This window comes from Osmerus mordax, chromosome 7 (genome assembly GCF_038355195.1).
Source record: "Osmerus mordax isolate fOsmMor3 chromosome 7, fOsmMor3.pri, whole genome shotgun sequence".
NCBI classification, from domain to species: domain Eukaryota; kingdom Metazoa; phylum Chordata; class Actinopteri; order Osmeriformes; family Osmeridae; genus Osmerus; species Osmerus mordax.
Window position 1 is genome coordinate 19,922,454 of NC_090056.1, and position 21,578 is coordinate 19,944,031.

At 45.9% G+C, this 21,578-nt stretch overlaps 1 protein-coding gene across 4 annotated transcripts in view; it reads right to left on the reverse strand.

The window, feature by feature from the left end:
• clstn1 (calsyntenin 1) overlaps nt 1–5,632 on the reverse strand; it is a 32,428-nt gene extending 26,796 nt beyond the window's left edge. For all 4 annotated transcript variants that reach the window (XM_067239932.1, XM_067239930.1, XM_067239931.1 and 1 more), the window contains exon 1: nt 5,383–5,632. In XM_067239932.1, the coding sequence (XP_067096033.1) occupies nt 5,383–5,464 (82 nt within the window). In that variant the 5' untranslated portion in view covers nt 5,465–5,632. The remainder of the gene's footprint in view (nt 1–5,382) is intronic.
• Between the last annotated feature and the right edge of the window lie 15,946 nt (nt 5,633–21,578).

The following is a 21,578-nucleotide window of genomic DNA, read 5'->3' on the forward strand; positions in this document are numbered from 1 at the left end:
ATGTATCTGATTGTTGGAGGGCATGCAATTCAACATGCAATGCTCTGGATAAGAGCGTCTGCTAAATGACTAAATGTAAATGCCTTTCCATTTAACGGATTGTGGTTCGATAGCAGCTTATGTAAGCTTGTTGCGTAGAAACTTCAGGAATACAGCATCGTTCAGCACTTGTGAAGGCTGCACCCATTCCAAAGTCTGGGATTTTGCCACAGTGTTCAATGTGGGTTACCTCTTAACCCTAACCCATCCCGAGTCAGGTGGGGAGTCAGGTGGCTGAGCGGTGAGGGAATCGGGATAGTAATCCGAAGGTTTCCAGTTCGATTCCCGGTCATGCCAACTGATGTTGTGTCCTTGGGCAAGGCACTTCACCCTACTTGCCTCGGGGGAATGTCCCTGTACTTACTGTAAGTCGCTCTGGATAAGAGCGTCTGCTAAATGTAAATGTATCCCCCTATACTTGTGCAAAACACAAAAACTTCAGGAATACAGCATCGTTCAGCACTTGTGAAGGCTGCACCCATTCCAAAGTCTGGGATTTTGCCACAGTGTTCAATGTGAGTTACCTCTTAACCCTAACCCATCCCCCTATACTTGTGCAAAACACAAAAACAGCCATGTGTTGACAGAGCTTCATCGATGTGCCTCAAGGGCCGTCTCTCCAGAGAAACCGTCTTATCATGAATCACCTCTCCTACTAAGAGAACATTTACACAACCCACAATGAACGCTAAATATATATGTTTTGGAATGTGCACTCTTGTCTGACAACAGCTTGACACAGCTACCCAGGCTGCTGATGGGCTGAGAAGAACGACTTAATATTCAGCATCCGATGACCCCTTTCTTGACAGGTCACTAATTCAATTCAGCCCCAACGAGGCTACTGAAAGGGAAATCACCCCTTTTGCTCCACATGAAGCCTGACTGAGTCTGACTGAGAGAGACACGAGTCTACAAGACCGGTTTCTCTTTAAAAACGGACACAAAACAAAACTGAAATGTGTCTCATATCTACGCACTCTGTGAGGATTATCTCAGAGACGCATTCTTGCAGGGCTGGAGTCATGGCTCCTGTAACAGTCACTGTATTGTGACGTCCTCATCGAGACTATGGACCTCAACCCTGCTGCTGGCAAAAGCTCTTTGTTCCAGAGGGAATTCTCTGAATAAATGAGGCACCGATATTCAACAGTTAACTTTGAGACGTAGGACCAGGAGTGAAGGTCAAGCAAACTGTTTGGAGGGAAATAAGAACTAAGAAATACAGGATGACGAACATTACTCTGAGGTTCATGTCTGAATTCAAACCCGGGCTGGATGTAGCAAAGGATTTCGTGGAGATGTTGTTTTGAATTTTAGATCATCACTCTTCATGTTTCGTGTCCTGAATCAACAGTTTTTGACTCCAGACGGAAATCCAGATGGAAATCTCAAAATGTGAAAACAAAAATAGATTAATCCACATTAAGGACAGCTGCCATTTTATTCTGGATTTCCAAACTGGGTAGCACTAACATTCACTAAAACATACCTAGACGTTTGCCCCTTGGTCATGCCATGTACAAAAAAACAACTAATGTTTTTTTTTGGTAAAGCAGACCTGTTAACTGACAGTGATATGAGCAGAACAATGACACAAAATATCCCAGTATGGTAGAAAGGAAACAAAGCAGGCATTGTCCTCTATTCATGGACATAGTTCTGGTTTACCACGACAGACAAAATCAGATTCCCTGTGCCAACATCACGAAGGCTTTCAGCAGGATCCTGTTTTCACCTGAAGGTCATGAAGGATCATCTATCTACATATCACCTGTCCTTGTTAGGCTCTGGGCCAATCTCCACTGTTAGGCAGTCAGCATATGCCACAGTTAACCGGGATGAATATAGCTCAGCGGTTAGAGAATTTGACTGCAGATGAAGAGGTTGCAAGTTCAAATCCCCTCCTCCCACTGTACATTTCTTTGAATAAAAGCATCTGTTATAAATGAATACATCATTACCAATATCATTCTAGAGATCTCCACAGAATCAAGTGCAATGGTGCGTAACCCCTGCTTCTTACAAGCACACAAACAACAACAGCACAACAGATCACCATGCGTGCATCCATACTCTGCCAAGCTACACGGCAACACACCCCACAACCAGATCTTCGACGCGTTTCGATAAAGGCTCTCCCGCACCAGAACGTTTGTTTGTCATCTCTCCAAACTACGGCAGCCTAGAGAGACCAATTTGCTCTTCGGTTGAATTTGCTAATTCGGTGATGAACGAGCCGCCGGGGCTTCCAGATGCCAGGGGCTTTTTAGTCTGAGCTGTGTAAGCAGAGAAGAAGAGGCCATGTTTCTTGGGGAGCCCTGATTTCCCTGTCAAGCAAGGTTGTCTGCAAGTCATGTGACTTTCCACTGATGTGGCTGACTGCAATCTAGCGCATGCTCTTCAATCAGAGAAGCCAGCCAATCAGAACTGGGCCTGCCTGCCACAGTGTTCTTATGTCGTTGGGGCGGACAGGACGGAATATCAAGAGATGAACCTGCAGCTGAAGGCTATGAGCTAGGAAACCACCTCGAATCAATCCTAGGTAGGATTCCCACAGCTTTCAGTGATCACCACCTCAGTCAAACATTATGATAGGATCCTATATGCGAGAGGGAAGGGAGGGTTATGTATAGCATGGTGAATTACAACTTACAACCAGAGGAAAACTACATGGATTATTGTAGAGTACATGTCTGGAACGAGAAGAGACCCAGATTCCCAGACTGTCTTCCTCTGGTGATTAGGAATGTGTGACTGTTTCTGAAGCTCATGCTGTCTCCCGGACTCAGAATGACCATGTCAGGGAGCTTATACGCAGGATTTACAGCGTCTGTTTCACAAACAAGGACAGTTCTAGGTAGCCGTGGAAGGTTGGCATGACAACCTCAGTTTACAGAGTCTGCTTTCTTTGTGTTGTTCGTATTAGGGCAGTGGTCTCAACCCTGTTCCTCAGGCAGCGCTGTCCTGTATGTTCTTGATGTTTCCCTGCTCCAACACAACTGATTCAAATGAACGGTTGTTATCAAGCTCTGGAGCCTGATAACAACTTGTTCATTTACATTTAGTCATTTAGCAGACGCTCTTATCCAGAGCGACTTACAGTAGGTACAGGGACATTCCCCCGAGGCAAGTAGGGTGAAGTGCCTTGCCCAAGGACACGTCATTTTGCACGGCCTGGAATCGAACCGGCAACCTTCTGATTACTAGCCCGATACCCTAACCGCTCAGCCACCTGACTCCCTCTACCAGGCTACACCGGTGACCTCACTTCCTGAATGTTCCTGACAGGCTTTCACCTCTGACTTAACCGCTGCTGAACCTGGGCAAATGTTTGGGTTATGATAAGAGGTCGTTATCAAGGAGTGACAACAGTGTCGTGATGTCAGACGTTCCACTGGGAGTGGAGAACTGCCTCAGGGTTTCTGTTCCGTGTGAAAACACCAAACTACTGACCAGAGGATGGACAGCTGTTTCTTCGTGGTTGAAAAAGCGAAACGGTTTAAATAAACAACAGTCTGTGGGGGTCATGAACACAGGAGACCACGGTCAAAAGAGCACGCCGTTCTATCGAACGAGAGCAGGGCAATTGACCTTTAGACGATAAAGATAAGCCGTCCACACAAGATGGCCATTTTCACAGGGCTGTTCCCAGATAAGAGCAGGGAGGTGAGCAGGTGCAGAACAAATACTTCAACAGGAAGGAGATGCGCGCACAGGCCGGAGTAGGGCTTATCAACTCACCATTATGCGATGATAAGCGTTTGGCGTTTGGTTTCATGAATTATTCTACACTGTAAACGAGTAATCATGAAAATCATTCACGTTTAAATCTAAATCTGTTCGTAACAAAGATCAGTGTTGGGAAACACCACACCAGTTAGGTTGATCTTATTCTTTCCTTCAGAGGTCAGTCTTCAACAGACCAGCAGGTTCCTGGTCACCACATGGAAACAAAGTTGTTGGGAGCATAATTAATTTTAATCAAATTATGGCATCGACAACGCTGGCCTCTCATCACGCATTCCCAGCTGGCTGGCATAGCAACACGCACGCCAGTATCCCCATCTCCCCCTCTGCCACTTTAATGAACAATCCTTCATTTAGGCATTTCTAGCACACGATAGAGATGGTATGCCGATTTTCATAACAGGGGTCTGGGTGGTATTTGTTTTGAGCAAGAAAATGGGTGTGCCATCCATGAAAAAAAGAAAATACAATTCCCATCCCCGGCGTAGCGCGTAACTGCGCACCGCGTGCAGAAGTGGGCTACGCACCTGCCTTTACATGAACAAAGTGAGCTCTCGTTTAGAAGCTTCACATTGAAAGGTCAACAGACCCATATCAATCACGATGATAAATTGACGCCGGGAGAGCTGTTCATCTTATAATATCGAACTGCCGACGCGTTGTGGACCGCCTTGCAGCACTAGCAATCCGTTTACAGGCCCATTTCCTCTTGGTATCCCCGGGTAGACAATAAACTACAACCCACAGTTGCACCTGCTTCACTTTTTATTACCGTATTTTGCTAAGCTTGTGATCACAACACATTAATTTTTTAATCCACCGACAGACAGAACGGGTGGGGAGGATCTGCAATGCGTAGCCAACTAGCTCAGACGGCGTGCGCCCGTAGCGCAGTCCAACTATAACAGGCAACAGAAACCCAAAATAACAACCAGTCTGTGTACGCTTTTGGAAAACCTTTAATTATCTTAGGCTTTACCTTAAATAACCTAGCTTCACAGTGGTGTTTATGGCATCTAGACAATAGCCTACAAACTCAGAGTTCTATAAAACCGCCAGTAAAGGCTATGGGATAGTTTTTCGGGCTCGTTATAGCTTATGAAATTAGGTATCAGCACGATGTAATTGTTTAGAATATGATAAGAGTAGCCTAACATTGACACCCGAAACAGATTTACAGAGACAACGGTTCATCCGTGGTTTTCTTGGCCCTGATATCGTTTCATGACAGAAATGAGTTCACTCGTTTTAATAAAAAATCACAGCGAATGTGAAAGAGAAACGATTAAATAAGTTTGACCTCAAATGCTGAAACGTGAAATGTGATTCTAGAACGTTGTGTTGTGCACTGACAAGAGACCGATACTTAGGAGCGCATCCGTCTGGGCTATAAAGCGAACCATCCCTTGTGGAGCAGGTTGAACTCAACATGCATCCCTTGCAGAACCCGTTCCAGCTCCGTTGTTCAAAAACAACGCCCCGATTATTTTTTATTGTAAATTTCACGTTTACGTCTTGTTCCTTGGTGATAACGTTCGCCGGAGAAGAGACGTAGACGACAATTCTGTGAGATAAACCCTATCAAGAGCTTACCTTTGGCTGCCTCCACCGCACATAATAGTCCGAGGACTACTCCGACAACGGATGCAAATTGTTTATTCCCTCGGAACAGCATCCTGATTTCGAATTCGAACACTTAAAAACAAAAACCTCCCTTTCAATCCTTGTCGTTTTAATAAAATGTTTCTCTCAAGAAAAGAATCCAGAGGATGTATTTCGGTAACCGCGATAGTTCTAAGATGGCCGACGCCACCGCCGCTCCACTAGTGCTATTCCCTTCAATCGCCGTTCTCTCTCGCAGTTTTGCGGCTGTATCCAACGGGACCTGCGGAGAGTGACGTCAAAGCTGTTATTGTGGGAGTGCTTGCAGCTAGTTTAGCACAGACGGTTAAGCACAGCCTAATATCTTGTGTTGTTGTTTTATTGACAGGGGCCAGTTAGATGAGGGGTCAGTAATGATTGACTCTTTTTTTTCTTTGAAGTTATTAGTATTTAGTTTAATAATGAGGATATCTCTCTCTCTCTACCCCCCCCCCCACACACACACACACACACATACACACACACACACACACACACACACACACACACACACACACACACACACACACACACACACACACACACACTGTCACTCTTCCATAACCTGTATATTAGCTTTTCATCAACCATTGATGTTGGACCTGCTGCTGCTGTATATGCAGTATCCTGCAGGTGAAAACAGCTCCATCAGCACATTTAGACCACATCTGTCCCCCAGTTACACTGGTGATGCTATAATTAACCCTTGAAGACACACAAAGATAGAGAAGAAAGAAAGAAAAAGAGTAAACAATAGAGAAACTTGATACTAAACTCTGCACTTTCGTCTGTCTCCGACTATCCCAGGATCCATGCAGCAGAGCAGGACCTCACATCCTTGCTGCCCGTAGCCAGCTCACCTGAGCAGCTGCTCACGTCTAATTACACCAAGACAACCCACCAGTGTGAGAATAGCCTGGGTCAGGGTCAGCGGGGCGGGGCTGGTGAGATCTGATCAATACCGCACCCTCAGCAGAAGAGAACACCCTATGGAGGAAGAGGAAGTGATGCGATCAGGTGAGAGGTGTGACTGTGGATTGAGAATGAGTCAGGGTGGGAAGGGCAGTTGGTCTTCACTGCGATGTTTCTGCTGCTCCACAGGACTACGAACATCTAGAGAGATCACTGCAGGTTTCACATCACACTTCACGGTGGGTTCATCAGTGGTTCAGAGTCTGCTGTGTGAGAGGTGGGACATCTCGATAGATAGAGACATGGATAGATGGATGGATAGGCCCAGATAGATGGATAGATAGACAGACAGTTAATTGTTGGGATATCTTATAATCATAATCATTTAGACCATTGTCAGGCGAGAGTTGTAGTTTAATCATCTCAACAGGAATCGACAGAACGGCAGTACAGTACTGGTAAAGAACACAGTTAACCCAACAGTCCATTATCTGGGTCAGTAGTTGAAACCGCAGTAAACAAAAGATGCTTGTTTTCCCTTGGCAAGACAAGGCCAGGCTGGGAGCGGGTCAATGGCCATCGTGCGGCCTGCAGCCTGGTCACTGAACGGGCGGAGAGACAAAGGAAGGCTGTGGGGAGGCTTGGAGGGTTTGTGTGAGACAGCAGCAGTCTGCAAGACGACACACACGTGTCACTTCCTCCTCTGAGCCATGTCAGACGTGTCACTTCCTCCTCTGAGCCATGTCAGACGTGTCACTTCCTCCTCTGAGCCACGTCAGCTCCCTGCTGTGGCTGGCGAAGGTGACATCTCTCTCAGGGATTAACAAGCGAGTTTGGGGAGGGAGGGTTTAGAGCAAAGTTACAAGTTAGGTTCGGTGGTTGTTTGAAGGGGTGCTGGGGGACTGAGGTGTGGGGGGTTAACTTTCACTTTTTTTCATGTGATATGGTCCTTTGATTCACATTAATCTGGTGGACATGCAGGACTCTCCCTTCAGGCCCACCTGCGACCACAGACGGGGATTTTAAGGATTAGATTTATCAATTTATTAGGGTGAGTAGAGGTGACGTGATTCCCATGGATGATTCTTCTCATTCCACAGTGTCTCTTAAAATTACTTAAATGCTTCGGTAAAAAGGTAGGTTTTAAGCTGTCTTTTAAAAATGTCTAGAGTGTTTGCTTCCCTAATATCTATGGAACAAATTACCCATAAATATTAGGGAAGCAAACACTCTAGACATTTTTAAAAGACAGCTTAAAACCTACCTTTTCACCGAAGCATTTAAGTAATTTTATCTCAAAAGGGTTTTCCTACTTTTAAAGTTGTTTTCTCTCTTGAACAGAGATCTTATTGGGATTTTTATTTTTGTTTGAATTGTTTATCACTTGTATTATTGTTTTTATTGATTTTATGTAAAGCACCTTGAGCTACAATTCTTGTATGAAATGTGCTATATAAATAAAGTCTTACTTACTTACTACTTACTCTCCATCTCGATCTGCCTGCTCTCTCCACAGCGGCTTCCGTTTCCACACCGCCCCAGGCACCCAGATTCACGCCTGTCGGGAGATAATTCAGACTGTGACTCGGACATAGATGAAGGAAGTGTGGCTGGCCGTTCAGCCTTCTCTGCAGTCGTCGTGTGTCAGAAGGTTTCCATTACGGGGGCCTCAGAGGCACCACGGCTGGCTGGTAATGAGTGTGTTTGAGACTTGACTTCAGGCGAGGCTGGGTTGGTTCCTGCTGGACGTGTGGCCCCAGACAGAGCGTGAAGTGGGAGTCAGGTGGCTGAGCGGTGAGGGAGTCGGGCTAGTAATCCGAAGGTTGCGAGTTCGATTCCCGGTCATGCCAACTGACGTTGTGTCCTTGGGCAAGGCACTTCACCCTACTTGCCTTGGGGGAATGTCCCTGTACTTACTGTAAGTCTCTCTGGATAAGAGCGTCTGCTAAATGACTCAAATGTAAATGTAAAATGAAGCGTTGTGTTATCGTGAAGGAATCAAAGCAGTTGTGACCATTAAGCAGCACGTTTCCTCTCCTCGTTACGATCGGCCCCCCTCCCCTGGGGGCGCGTGCTCTCGTGTTGTCGTCTGCCGACTGGAGATTTCTCCGGCTCGTGGCTTTGACTGGACGTGGGAGGTTAATGACTTGGTTCTGGTTATTTCTGTGACTGTTGGAATGGGGGATGTTATTTACAGGAAGCAGTAACATTTGCTCATGCATTTTGGGTGTTTCACATGGTACTCTGTGTGATTTTCATAGTATATTAAGCAACATGCTGTATATGCAAGAAACAGTTTTAAAGAATATTAAGTAAGTAATGATCAACTATGAATTGTGTGCCAGTTCTAAAACAGTGCATCAGAAGAGGGTTTTACTTAACCATCGTATTATAATGAATATTAGTCTGGTATATAAGATCATCGGTTTTGAGCAGAGCCATACATGTAAGATTCATCAGTTGCTTTGCCCAAAGGAATTACATATCTTGGAGAAATAAGCACTCACATGCACACACACACACACACACACGCACACACACACACACACTCAAGTTAATGGTCTTCAATATGAATAAATGCATTCAGATGTATTGCCCATAACTTACCATTGGCTGTGAGTAATTCAAAACACTCAGTCACTCAGTTTTATTCAGGATTATCACATACTGTAAAGTTCCATGAATATATTTTCAAAATCCTTGGCAAGGAACTGTTAAACTAAAGAAACTGTTCAAAAACGATGTCATAAAATTATCCTCAAAGGAAATATTTAAGAAGTGGAGTTAAACAGACGTCTGGAAAACAGTCACCAGATAACTGAAGCCAAGCTGTCTATCTGATGGTTTCGCCTGCAGTCTCATCCACGCGTTCTCAACAGGGAACATTTAAAAGATAGAAAAAGAAGATAGAAATTGTATTGATCCCTGAGGGGAAATGGCACCGTTACAGCAGCAGTGAAAAGAAATACTACTGGGGCCTGTCAATAACAAAAGCAGTTAGAACTCTCTAGCACAGAACCCTTAGACTAGAACACTGATTCGGAACCGGAATCATACGAATACAACAATGCAAAAACACATCCATCCTGATCGATTTCCTTCCCTCCTACTCTCCTCTAATCCACCTTTCAGCCACACCGCTTCTCAAGGTTGTTTCAGAATGCAAACATGACCTCTCGCAGAACTACCTGTACCTACCTCTATTCCCCGAGCCGTCTGAAGTACCCTGCGGTGTTTCTGTGAAAGCCTCAAAGATTCAGCGAATACCAGACGAGTTGCTCGACATAGAGAATTGTGAAGCGTCTTCTAAGATGGAAAATCTATTAATCTTTCTGTTTAGAAACCTGACCTTCCCTCCCACCCCATATTAATAGAATTCTGTGTTGTGTCGCGCCATTTTTAAAGGAGACAAACGGGCAGATAAAGTACTTGACCCATCATTGGTAGATAAGAACGAATGAGTTTAATGAGTCTGATGCAGTGTGCAGTCTGAAACCATTCAAAGGTAACCAACCTGTCTCCTGTCTGTCCAGGGCCATAACACTGCAGTGAGCCACAGAGCATTAAAAACCTAGCAGGAGCCAGGCTGCCCGTGCACAATTCCTTTGTCTACCTATACTCTCTCTCTCTCTCTCTCTCTCTCTCTCTCTCTCTCTCTCTCTCTCTCTGTCTCTCTCTCTCTCTCTCTGTCTCTCTCTCTGTCTCTCTCTCTCTCTCTCTCTCTCTCTCTCTCTGTCTCTCTCTCTGTCTCTCTCTCTCTCTCTCTGTCTCTCTCTCTCTCTCTCTGTCTCTCTCTGTCTCTCACACTTTCTCTCTCTCTCTTTCTTTCTTTCTTTCTTTCTTTCCATGGGCACCTCAACCTCAGGCATCGGTTTCAAACACCACCAAGACCCTCTGTGACCAGATGCATGTTTCGTGAGCGGAATGTGTATGTCGTACCTACGTTCTAGAACTCTCCACATTCTGACTGCTGCATAGTCAGGACTCGGTCATGACATGCATGATGCCTAAATTCTACAGGCTGGAGCATGCACTTTCAGAATTTGTCTATCTGATGTACTTAGATTTACATTTGACCTAGAATCTAGATCTAGCTTGATCCAACAGACGCTTTCATCCAAAGCACCTAAAAATGATGTTCGTGTTTGGGGGTGAAGGAGAGGGAGAACTGCGCTACGACGGCCTTAGATTGAAATCCGTCCAGATGGGCACCATTTTGCGTCGGTGTGTGTGAGCTGTGTGAGAGCGCCATGTTCCTGAATCTCCTGTTTTAAAGACCCTGACCTTTGACCCCCCTGGCCTTCACAGACGGTGTCCTGTGCCGCGCTGTGGGGAGAGCTTAGGCGGGGTCCCAACAGGGGTCATACTCTCAACCCACTTGGCTTTATTGCTCTGAGGACCTGGCAGGGGGCGGGGGGGGGATTCTGACACGCTGTCACATACTTCCCATCAGTCATCTGTGATGATGGGAGCAGATTCTGGGGGAGGGGGGGGGTCTGTTGCACTCTCTGGAGATTAAGCTTGAGAGACTCCCTGCTCTGCAAAAAGTCTACATCCTTGTTTTTATATTTTAAATCTAGTCTGACTTGTTTCTAGTATGAATGGCTAATCTAATGACTTGTCACGTTAAATTTTCTCGATGCACTGGTAGCCGCTTTTACTTGTTTCAAGCATAAGCAAGCTCAAAACTAATATTTTTGCACTTTGCACCTATATATACATTTAGGCCTGAATATATTTAATGTGATGGAGCTCATCATGGGAAAGCTGTGAGTCAGAGACACACCCAACACACACACACACCCAACACACACCACACACACACCCAACACACACACACCCAACACACACACACACACACACACATCCAACACACACACACACCCAACACACAAACCCAACACACACACACAATACACCCACACACCCACGCAGAACAATGAATTCAGCTAAAAAGCTCCAGGGATAAGTTTGCCCGGAAAAACCATCCCAGAGTCTAGTTAGCCTGTGATTGAGATCTGTGTCCCTGTAGTTAGAAAAGGAGAAAAACGTCTGAGAGGAAGTGAACAATATGCTCCCTCGTTCCCTTGAACTAAAGGCTCATGTGGTGAGTGGGTGATGATTTAAAAAAAATTAGGATAATGTGGTTTTGGAAATAGGCCATCTTCCCCCAACTTCCTTCCTTCTTTCTGAGAGGGGGGAGGTTGAGGAGAGGACCTAGACTGCAGAGCAGACACGAGGGGAGGGAGAGAGGGATGGAGGGAGAGGAAGGGAGGAGTGTTGAGGGTTGGAAATAGGGAGTTTTGAGTTCGGCATGATTCTAGAATGTCTTGCTTTAGAATGGAGTTCTGGATCATTTTAGAATACTGCACACACGTTTTGGCTTCCCTATAGGGGACTAGAATATAGTTTTATTGCATATTCTAGAGTGTCAAACCCATAAGATTTGGGTGTGTGGTTAAACTATCAAACTCTTTTAAATACGTCTATACAAGTCCATAGGCCTATATGTCTCTACAAGTTTTGCTTCAATAACACATTTACCGTTTGTTACGTGTGTAACTGCCCATCGTAAATTAACATTTTATTTGTATGACCCTTTGACCTCACTGGATGAATCCAAGGAGATTGACACCGAAGCATTCTGATGTCAGATGAAGGCATTAAAGTGTTGGAGAGTCATCTGAGCGCCTGTTAGCTGGAGGCTTGAAGGACATCATTCTGCTGTGTTTCTGCATATCTCAGTTCACACAACCTTTCAATTATTGATCCTTAGCTAGCGATAGAGCATCTCCTCTCCTTCTCTGTCTCTGTCTCTCCTTCCTCCTCCCCCCTCCCTGGGATATATTTATCTCTCTTTGTATCTCTTTATCCACTCTCTTTTTATTCTATCTCTCTCTTTCTCTCTCCTTCTCCACTCTCGTCTGCATACCCTCGTCTCTCTCTCCTTCTCCCTCCCGCAGCGTGCTGGTCTGCATGTTAAATTCCCGGCCCAGCACAGAACTGCTTGTTAACTGCAGTGTCAGCAGGGTGGCGGGTAGGTAATTCATACGATCCTGTCAGGAAGGCTGGAGGTGAAGGAACACTTCCCTCCCCCAACGATGAGCACCAGAGATACGAATCTCAGCCGAGAAGCGCGCTCACATCAATAATCCAGCACCTCTCATTCCTTCCTAAACACATCCTCACAATTTCTCATTAAACAACCTGACAGGCGCCAAGCGCTCTTTGCTTAGGCGCATATTCCCGCGGTGCCAGCCGGTTAGAAACCAGACACAGATGAATGAAGCTGTCTCAAGATGCTGTGATGGGAAGTGATACAGAATTAGAGGAGGGGGGTGAGGGAATTACGGTTTGAACAGGAGGTCGACGAGAAAAAGAAAATGACCGAACACAAACGGAGGAAATCACGTTCGGCCAAACGTTGCACCGGTCGGCTTCTTGTGCTGGATTGTCTGCTTCTCTCACAGCTACGTTGCTTTAGATGCTATTAATACGTCAACGTCAGTGTAAACACAGCTATGCGAGGGGTGGGAGGCAGAGCTGAGGTACAGAGGCTGTTTGTCGCGAGCCCACGTCACTCCCACACCCACAGGGAGCAGACTGAGAGTGTGTTTTCAATACCAGTCGCAGCGCAAGGATCCCGTAAATAGACGGCCTGTTCAGGGCTGTCATAACTCTCTCTCTCTGTGTGGCAGGGGACCTCAGAAGAAAAACACACACACACCACACACACTTCTGCGTGCACGCTAACAAGCGTGCACACACACTCACACATACGTGAGCACACAAGCATGCACATACACGTGCATGAGCATGCACACACATTCATGCACAAATATGTACATCCACCCACACACACAGGCAGGCAAATACACACACTACCCACTGACAACACACATACACAACCGACACACACTACACGCACACAATGCACACAGACACACACACACAAAGCACTGTGCACTCAGACACACACAGCACACACACACACACAGCACACACACACATACACACCACAGCCTCGTCAACATGTCACAGAGATGTAGTGACTGAATGGCTCACAGTTGAAAATAGCCATTTACACAACCTCTTCCCAAAATGCTTCCAGCTCCATTCCTCTTCCCTGCGTCGGAGATAATTCTGTCCGGGGGTATTTCAGGAATCTGTCTCAAGATAACCCTGGGACAGCTGCTTTAGAAGCAAAGCCCCAGAGCTTACAGGCTGCTGTTGAGTCAACGCATCGGAAAAGGATGGTTAAAAAACGATTAGACCTACAATGAAACACGTCTCACAATACCGTGATGTGCATGGTATGAAAAGGTTCGGTCTGTGTAACCCTGCTGCGAGTCTTACTTATCCCTGAGGTCGCCTGGGTCAGGGAAATATTCCAAACAGACGCAAACCCTTTATCCCTCGTTGCTGTGGCAACGAGACTTTAGACTTCGGCGCAGGAAAGGGTAATTGTTATATCTCGTCGTTGTTCTGTGTGTGTGTGAGTGTGTGTGTGAGAGTGTAAGTGTGTGTGTGTAAGGTGGATACACATAGGACTGTGGTGTTGTTGAAATTACTGAGCACTCAAGTGCTAAGGGGTCTATTCCATTTTCAAGCCAATAAACTCCATCTATCAAGTTTATGAATCATTACTTTTCATATTGTGTAATGAAATTGCATGACTTGTCCAGAGTTAAAATGGCTTTGAGCCACACCAAGGTCAACAGTCCTCCTGTCTGAGCAGACAGACAGGCAGGCAGGCAGCAGGGGGGCAGGAAGCAGGCAGGCAGGCAGGCAGCAGGGGGGCAGGAAGCAGGCAGCAGGGGGGCAGGCAGGCAGCAGGGGGGCAGGAAGCAGGCAGCAGGCAGGCAGGCAGGCAGCAGGCAGGCAAGCAGGTTGGCAGCAGGGGGGCAGGCAGGCAGACAGGCAGGCAGGCAGCAGGCAGGCAGGCAGGCAGCAGGGGGGCAGGCAGGCAGGCAGGCAGGCAGCAGGGGGGCAGGCAGGCAGGCAGGCAGGCAGCAGGGGGGCAGGCAGGCAGGCAAGCAGGTTGGCAGCAGGGGGGCAGGCAGGCAGGCAGGCAGGCAGGCAGGCAGCAGGCAGGCAGGCAGCAGGGGGGCAGGAAGCAGGCAGCAGGGGGGCAGGCAGGCAGGCAGACAGGTTGGCAGGCAGTCCAGTGGATATCCAGCGATTCGTACAGCCATCCAGCCAGCCATCCATTGGCTCCTCCATCCATCCGTCACCAGCCAACTAATCAGCCAGTCAGCAGGCCAGTCATTCAGTCATTCAGTCAGTCAGTCAGTCAGTCAGTCAGTCAGTCAGTCAGTCAGTGAGTCAACCAGCCAACCAATCAGCCAGCCAGCCATTACGGGCTGGCAGTGTGAGTGGCTGCAGGTTGCCGTGGCGCCCTTCCGGGTGTGATGGATACACTGGCTGCCAGGCCCCGCTGAGGACACCGGCTGAGTCATCCTGAACATTCCCAGAATGCAGCAGGAGCAGGACACTTCTCTGGCCTGGCTGCCCATATCGTTCATCAAAAGGTCGCAGACAGAAATCCACAAACAGGTCTGTGCTTGCTCAGACGTCTCATTTCGTCTTATCTTGCGTCAAAGCAGCTGCTCGATTAAATGTGTCCTAGGTGTTGAATATAAACTGAAATCTCAGGGCATTGGGGGCGGTTGTCGTTTAAATAAAGTTGTGTTTCGATTGACGTACTGAGAGCACCGAACGTTTGTGTCTCAGGCCTGTCCTGAGACAGTGTCAATGTTGTCTTCCTCAGCTCTCGGTTCAGAGAGAGGGGAAACGGGAGGGGGATGGATGCAGCTTTGAAGTCTAAAGACTGGAGTCACTTTCATTATTCAATGTCAGAGAAACTGCTGGCTGAGTGATTTGTTTTTTCGTCTCCTTGGGGAGAAATGTTATCACTTTAAGGTTGTCTTTTTGAAGTCCCTCCAAGGCCCGTCTTTCTGAGCGTGAGTTACATTTACATTTAGTCATTAAGCAGACGCTCTTATCCAGAGCGACTTACAGTAAGTACAGGGACATTCCCCCGAGGCAAGTAGGGTGAAGTGCCTTACCCAAGGACACAACGTCATTTGGCATGGTCGGAATCGAACTGGCAACCTTCAGATTACTAGCCCGATTCCCTCACCGCTCAGCCACCTGACTCCCTCAGTTGAGACGAGAGAGGACCAGGACAGACAGTGTTATCTAGAGGAAGTCTGGATACAAACACAAGCTCCCTTAAACTCAATTTGCCTTCCTAGAAGTTGACAGAAGCAGAGGAATTCACCATGAGATAACATGCTTCACATTGTGGAGTGGGCAGCCCTGCAGCCTTGAATCATTCTTCACGAGGTGGGAGGTGGGTGTCATGTTGGGCCTTGGAGGCGCTGGTACCGCCAACTGTTCCCACGCGTGTTTGTGTTGCAGTTTGATATGTTCCAAAGACAGTATCTGTGTTTTCTGGTCCCGATGGCCGACATCCATCAATCACGCTGTCAGCGTCGTGAGTGTGGTGTGTTTTCAGACAGTGAGGCTTTTCTTTGTTATCGCAAGCCTGCTGGAGAGAGGGATATCAGTGCCTCTGTCCGGGAGGCTAGGGCTGTAACCGATAGTCTGTGTCCCACGTTCTGAACCAGCATGTATTTATAAGCGCTCACATTAACTGACTGTATATTTAAACATGCAGGACGATGTTAGCAGTGTCTGGTTGACAGGGGGGAGAAGGACTCCTGGTGTCTGGTGTTGTGGACGTCTTTATCTCACAAAGGCCATACACATAGGGGAGTCAGATGGCTGAGCGGTTAGGGAATCCGGCTGTTACTCAGAAGTTTGCCGGTTCAATTCCTGGCCGTGCGATATGACGTTGTGTCCTTGGGCAAGGCACTTCACCCTACTTGCCTCGGGGGGAATGTCCCTGTACTTACGTTAAGTCTCTCTGGATAAGAGCGCCTGCTAAATGACTAAATAACATAGACACAGTCTATATACTGTCGGTTTTCCATTTCTTTTCCTCTCTCTCATAACAACGTCAAATCATAATACTAACTCTATATAAACAGTATATTGTTCCAGACATTGGTCATATTAATTTATTTTCACATTCATTTTGTTTCATGATTTATGTTTGTTTTAGTTCCTGTTATTATTTCTTTGTATCATTTGTTTTGCTTTAAATGCTTGTTTTGCTTAGAAAATTGCCCAGTATGTCAGTCATATAATTTCTCATTCACAATAAAATTGAACTGGCTGGGGACAAATGTAGATAATTAGCCAGAACACATCTTAATGTTTTGTTTTCAAAGGGACTTTAATAATCTATTTTCTATCCTTTAATCTTGAACTGCCCATCCTAAGCCGTTCTCCCTGATAAACATCTTACATTCGAACACACACTGGACCAAACAACATCCCCAGAAAACCTCCTTTCATCAACAGTTTCAGCAGACACCGAGAAGGAAGTGAATTACCATTTCAAAGACAGCAGATGCCCACTCAGATTGAACTCCCATCTAAACCTATTACACATCAGTATCCCCCAGTTCAGTAAACCAGCATGGACTCTAGAGCTAAATGACTTCTCCACTCACTGTACTGTATGTCTCCCACACACAACCATATCAGGCTACCTTCAGAAGCTGCAGAACTGGATGACGGATGGAGTTCATCTCCGCAATCCGTGGGCGAAATTAAGTGAAAAGCCTGTGGGTGGACAAGTATGCTGATAACTTCTGCAGATTCTGGCCGTCAGGCTGCAGGATGGTGACCTTGCAAGACAGCTGGATTTGCAAGATCACGTCCACGCGGAAATCTATCTTTCCAAGCTACAATTTATGCGTTTGTGCCTGAACCACAGTGGATTGGACCAATCAGAGTCTGACAAACTACTGATAGCTATGGGCGTGGTTGAAGTTAGCCTGTGATGGATGGTGATAGACAGATGGTTCATCCAATCACCTGCCAAGTAATCTTTGAAAGTGCCTGCCCTTTTCCAAACCGTTTCCAAGTATGACTTCTCAGATGGATATGTGTAACAAACCATCTGGCGAGTCAAGTCAACATGATGTTGCAAACTAGAAATAAGCACGGCAGTGAGACCATAGATATATATAAAGGGTAGATGTCTCGTCCGCGTTGCCGGACAACGGAGTCGAACGTCCGCACATGGTGGCCATCTTGCTACAGTCAACTCGCTCACCCATAACATTGTGTTGGTGCTACATGTACTTTTTAATTGACCATAACTTGCAAAATTTTCAACCGATTTTGAAACGGTTTGGTTTGTTATCAACGTCAGAGATGTCGTATGCCACTGCATACTTATGAATAATTATGTTTTTGTTTTTTATAGAATAGAAGTACATGTAGCATCAACACAATGTTATGGGTGAGCGAGTTGACTGTAGCAAGATGGCCGCCATGTGCGGACGTAAGACATCTAGTCTTTATATATATCTATGAGTGAGACTGTGTCAGTCAAGAAAATGTGGGATTGTGGGTCTGTGCTGATACGTAGGCTGAAAGTTACATTTGACATTGTAATCATTTAGCAGACGCTTTTCTCCAACGCGACGTACAAATTGTGCATGTAGAAAGTACTGCAGCAGCTCTAGGTTCAGAGGTGTTGAGTTCTAACAGTGCTTCAGTGGCCAGAGTCAAGGATCCTTCTGTATTTACTCGACAAGTCACACAGCAGTGCAGCAACAGTGCAGCAATATCCACAACCTCAACATCATTTACATTTAGTCATTTAGCAGAGGCTCTTATCCAGAGCGACTTACAGTAAGTACAGGGACATTCCCCTGAGGCAAGTAGGGTGAAGTGCCTTGCCCAAAGGACACAACGTCATTTCGCATGGCCCGGAATCGAACCGGCAACCTTCTGATTACTAGCCCGATTCCTTAACCGCTCAGCCACCCGACTCCATCATGAAGCACAACGTTAAACACACGTTTGATCAGAATGGTGAGTCAAAATCTTTTTCAGAAGACAGAGAATGTTGCTCAGGCTGGAAAGCAGACCGTGGCCTTCTCACGTTACCTTGGGTACAGTTTTAACCTTCTACATCTTGTTTGCCTCGCCAAAGTGAAACCCTGAAGGACTGAAATGTCAGCTTTCCCAAGAGGCAACAGTAACGTCCCACGTTCCCATGGAGATGTGGAACACCTCCTTCTCCCAGAGCAGGATTTGTCATGTCAGCAGACTCAGTCTGCCTCGGGATATAATTACTCCACATATTAAAACTACAGTTGAGTGGATTCTCTTGTTAAGCACTTCATCATGCCTGAAAAATGGCCAGCAGCTACAAGCAAACAATGCCACGTTGAGCTATGTCCTCCGTTGACATGTTAGCACATTGATAACCAAGCTTTAACCTGGGGGCTTTACTCAAGTAAAGCGAATCGCTGATCCTGGGTGGGAGGAAAACCAATTAACTCTCCATTAAACTTCCTTTCAAACTCATAGATCCTCTGTAATGATTAACGCCAATATGCCTATGCCTATATGGGGTGTAGGATGGATTCACTCATTGGAGGGAATATTCATTCATACAGTTCCCACAGAAGAGAGTTCCTGCATAAACCGTCAGTGCTCTGAGTGAGTGAGTGAGTGAGAGTGAGTGAGAGTGAGTAAGTGAGACACTAAGTGAGTCACTTGCAGTGAAAGAGATAGTTCAGGACTCAGACAAATCTGCGGAGATTACAGACTAAACAGGACTAACACAGAGCAACAAGGCAGTGATGCAAAAACTGGGCAATAAAACATGTACAAAAAAGAAAAAGGCTCTGGTTGCCTTTAGTTGAGAGAAATACGAGCAGAGGTAATCTATTAGTCATGAGGCTTAGAGTAGGCACTGTGTGTCTGCCCAGCTTTGTGTTGAGGTGTGAGTAACTGGGCTGTGCCACACTGTTTGCTGTGTGTCCCCAACCTGCATGTTCTCCCAAGCTTTGTTTAACGATGTGGAGTCAGACTGGACAGTACGTGGGTGTGAGGTTAACCTCACTAACTGTGATTCATTCATTAGTTTCCTTTCTCACTCACCTCAGTCACCCATTATATGTTTACCCACGAACTGTATCGCTCCCCTACTCAATTTTTCACTAACTCGCTCAAAAAGGAGATAAATTAGATTTATTGTTGTACAGAAAATTGTACCTCTGGTTTTTTTGTGTTCCTGTGTGAAACTATAGCACAGCCATTTTGGTTTCAGACACGACAGTGGAAGAGATAACACACGACTCCCCTGTTAAAAACCAACTACGTGTTGTTGCTGCTGTTCCTGTGATACAGAAGAGTCAAACAACATTTCAGACCAAACACGGTTTTATAATATTATCACCTCGCTGAGAAAACATTGATTCATTTTAGGGTGGTGTGAAAACACCAACTGACTCTCCCTCCAGCCCTGCCTCTGAAGACTGACTAGTCATTAAGTATTGATAGGTTTTGCCAGCAGCCTTGGTAACTGCTGTGAAGTTCTGAGGATGGCTCACGCTCTGGTATCTCTCTGCTAAATACAGATTGTAGATGGACAGTTTAAGTAGCTGTTTCCAGATCCAGCGTCCTCTACCACGTTGAGGCTGAAGGCTGTGATTGTCTTGACTGGATATGAGTGCTTACTCCATGATCAGGTTGATATGACCTCAAACCACATCACCTTAAAATCTACCACCCACTGTACCCATTTAACAGATGCTTTTGACATACAGGTTTGGGATTTTAGCCTTCGTGATATGGAGTCAAATTCTGTTCCTTTCCATTCCTCGAGGCAAATTCACCTCGACAACCCTCTCATGTCAGTATGTGTGTTCACGAGCTGACATGCTGTCCAGTACTGGAACACGCTGTTCCAAAACTGATAGCCGAGGGCATGGTTTTGTTGGGACACAGAGAGAGTGTTTAGACGGTTTGGACACACAGTGGGTGTTGTGATGATCGCGGTGCTGGCCTGTTGGTTGGGTCTGAGAAAGCTCATCGTGGGTTTAAAATGTCATCCTTTGGAGCACAAACATTGTTTGTTTTTTATCCGCTCCTCCTATCCACCTCTCCTCCCTTTCACTTAATTTTTTGGAAAGGTTGAAAAAAAAGGTTTGCATCATTGATTACCTTGATGAGGACTCTACTGTACTCTACTATACTCTACTGTACTCTGCTCTAGGCCTCTCGGTTCTCCCCTCTCCTCTATCCACCTGTCCTTTCACTTCATGTGTGAAAGAGTTTCATATGTGTCTATGCCAGCATTTCACATATGTGGATGTGAGTTTTCAGTGGTATGAATGTGTGTGTTTCACATGTGAATGTGTTTCATATGTGTTTGTGTAAGGAGAGTCTGAATAATTTCCTAAACGGCCCCTCATAGCTTTTCTACAGCCTTACAGTCTACTTTACTTGGATTGTCAGCAACCACTTCAGTGCCAGTGATCTGAAAGTGGCAGTGATGAACGACCATAAAAAATAAAAATAAATCAGCAACAGCTGGTGTTTAATTCCCAAGAACAGTTTGCTCCAAATAGCAGTATTCCGACGCATCTGTGAAGGATAGCGGATGGAAGCAGAACCGATGTTCGCCACTTCTCAGGAGAGTAACATGCCGTTGGTTCTCAACTTGATGAACAAGTAGCACCGACTGTACCGCTGACAGAGTGATGGTTAACCTTAAGAGGCTCCGACTATTTATTGAATTTACTTTATGAAAATTGACAGCAGCATTCATATTTGAAGGCTACTGAGCATGTGCATTCATATTTGTAGGCTACTGAGCATGTGTTGATCAAGAAGTGTGTAATTTAACTGGCTGCCTCGCAGCAACATCGGGGTAGATCTACTGCCCCTTCCAGAAAAGCACCCCAAGTAACGATGCGGTTGGAACAGACCCTCAAATTGAATCATGTCAGACATAAAAAACAGTAAGTGGAATGGTTTCACAATGCCGAATATCAAGTTGAAGGTATGATGTAAGAGCCAGCGAGACTGATTAAAATGCACACCAAACCACATTCTTTTTCACATCTTAAATATCAACACTAGGCCTATTTCAGTCTCATAGCATGCTGTAGAGGTTCACGTTCTTAGTATGGTTTTGATGCACAGGATAAATCCCATGTTTTCCTGGTTCTTTAGATGTTTATTATGAACTTTCCCGTCTGGGTAACCCAAAATGACTTGCATCAATATTCGATAAGATGTTTTTTTTCTGGTTAATAACCACATTTAGCTTAGGCCTATGACAAGCTCCTTAGTTT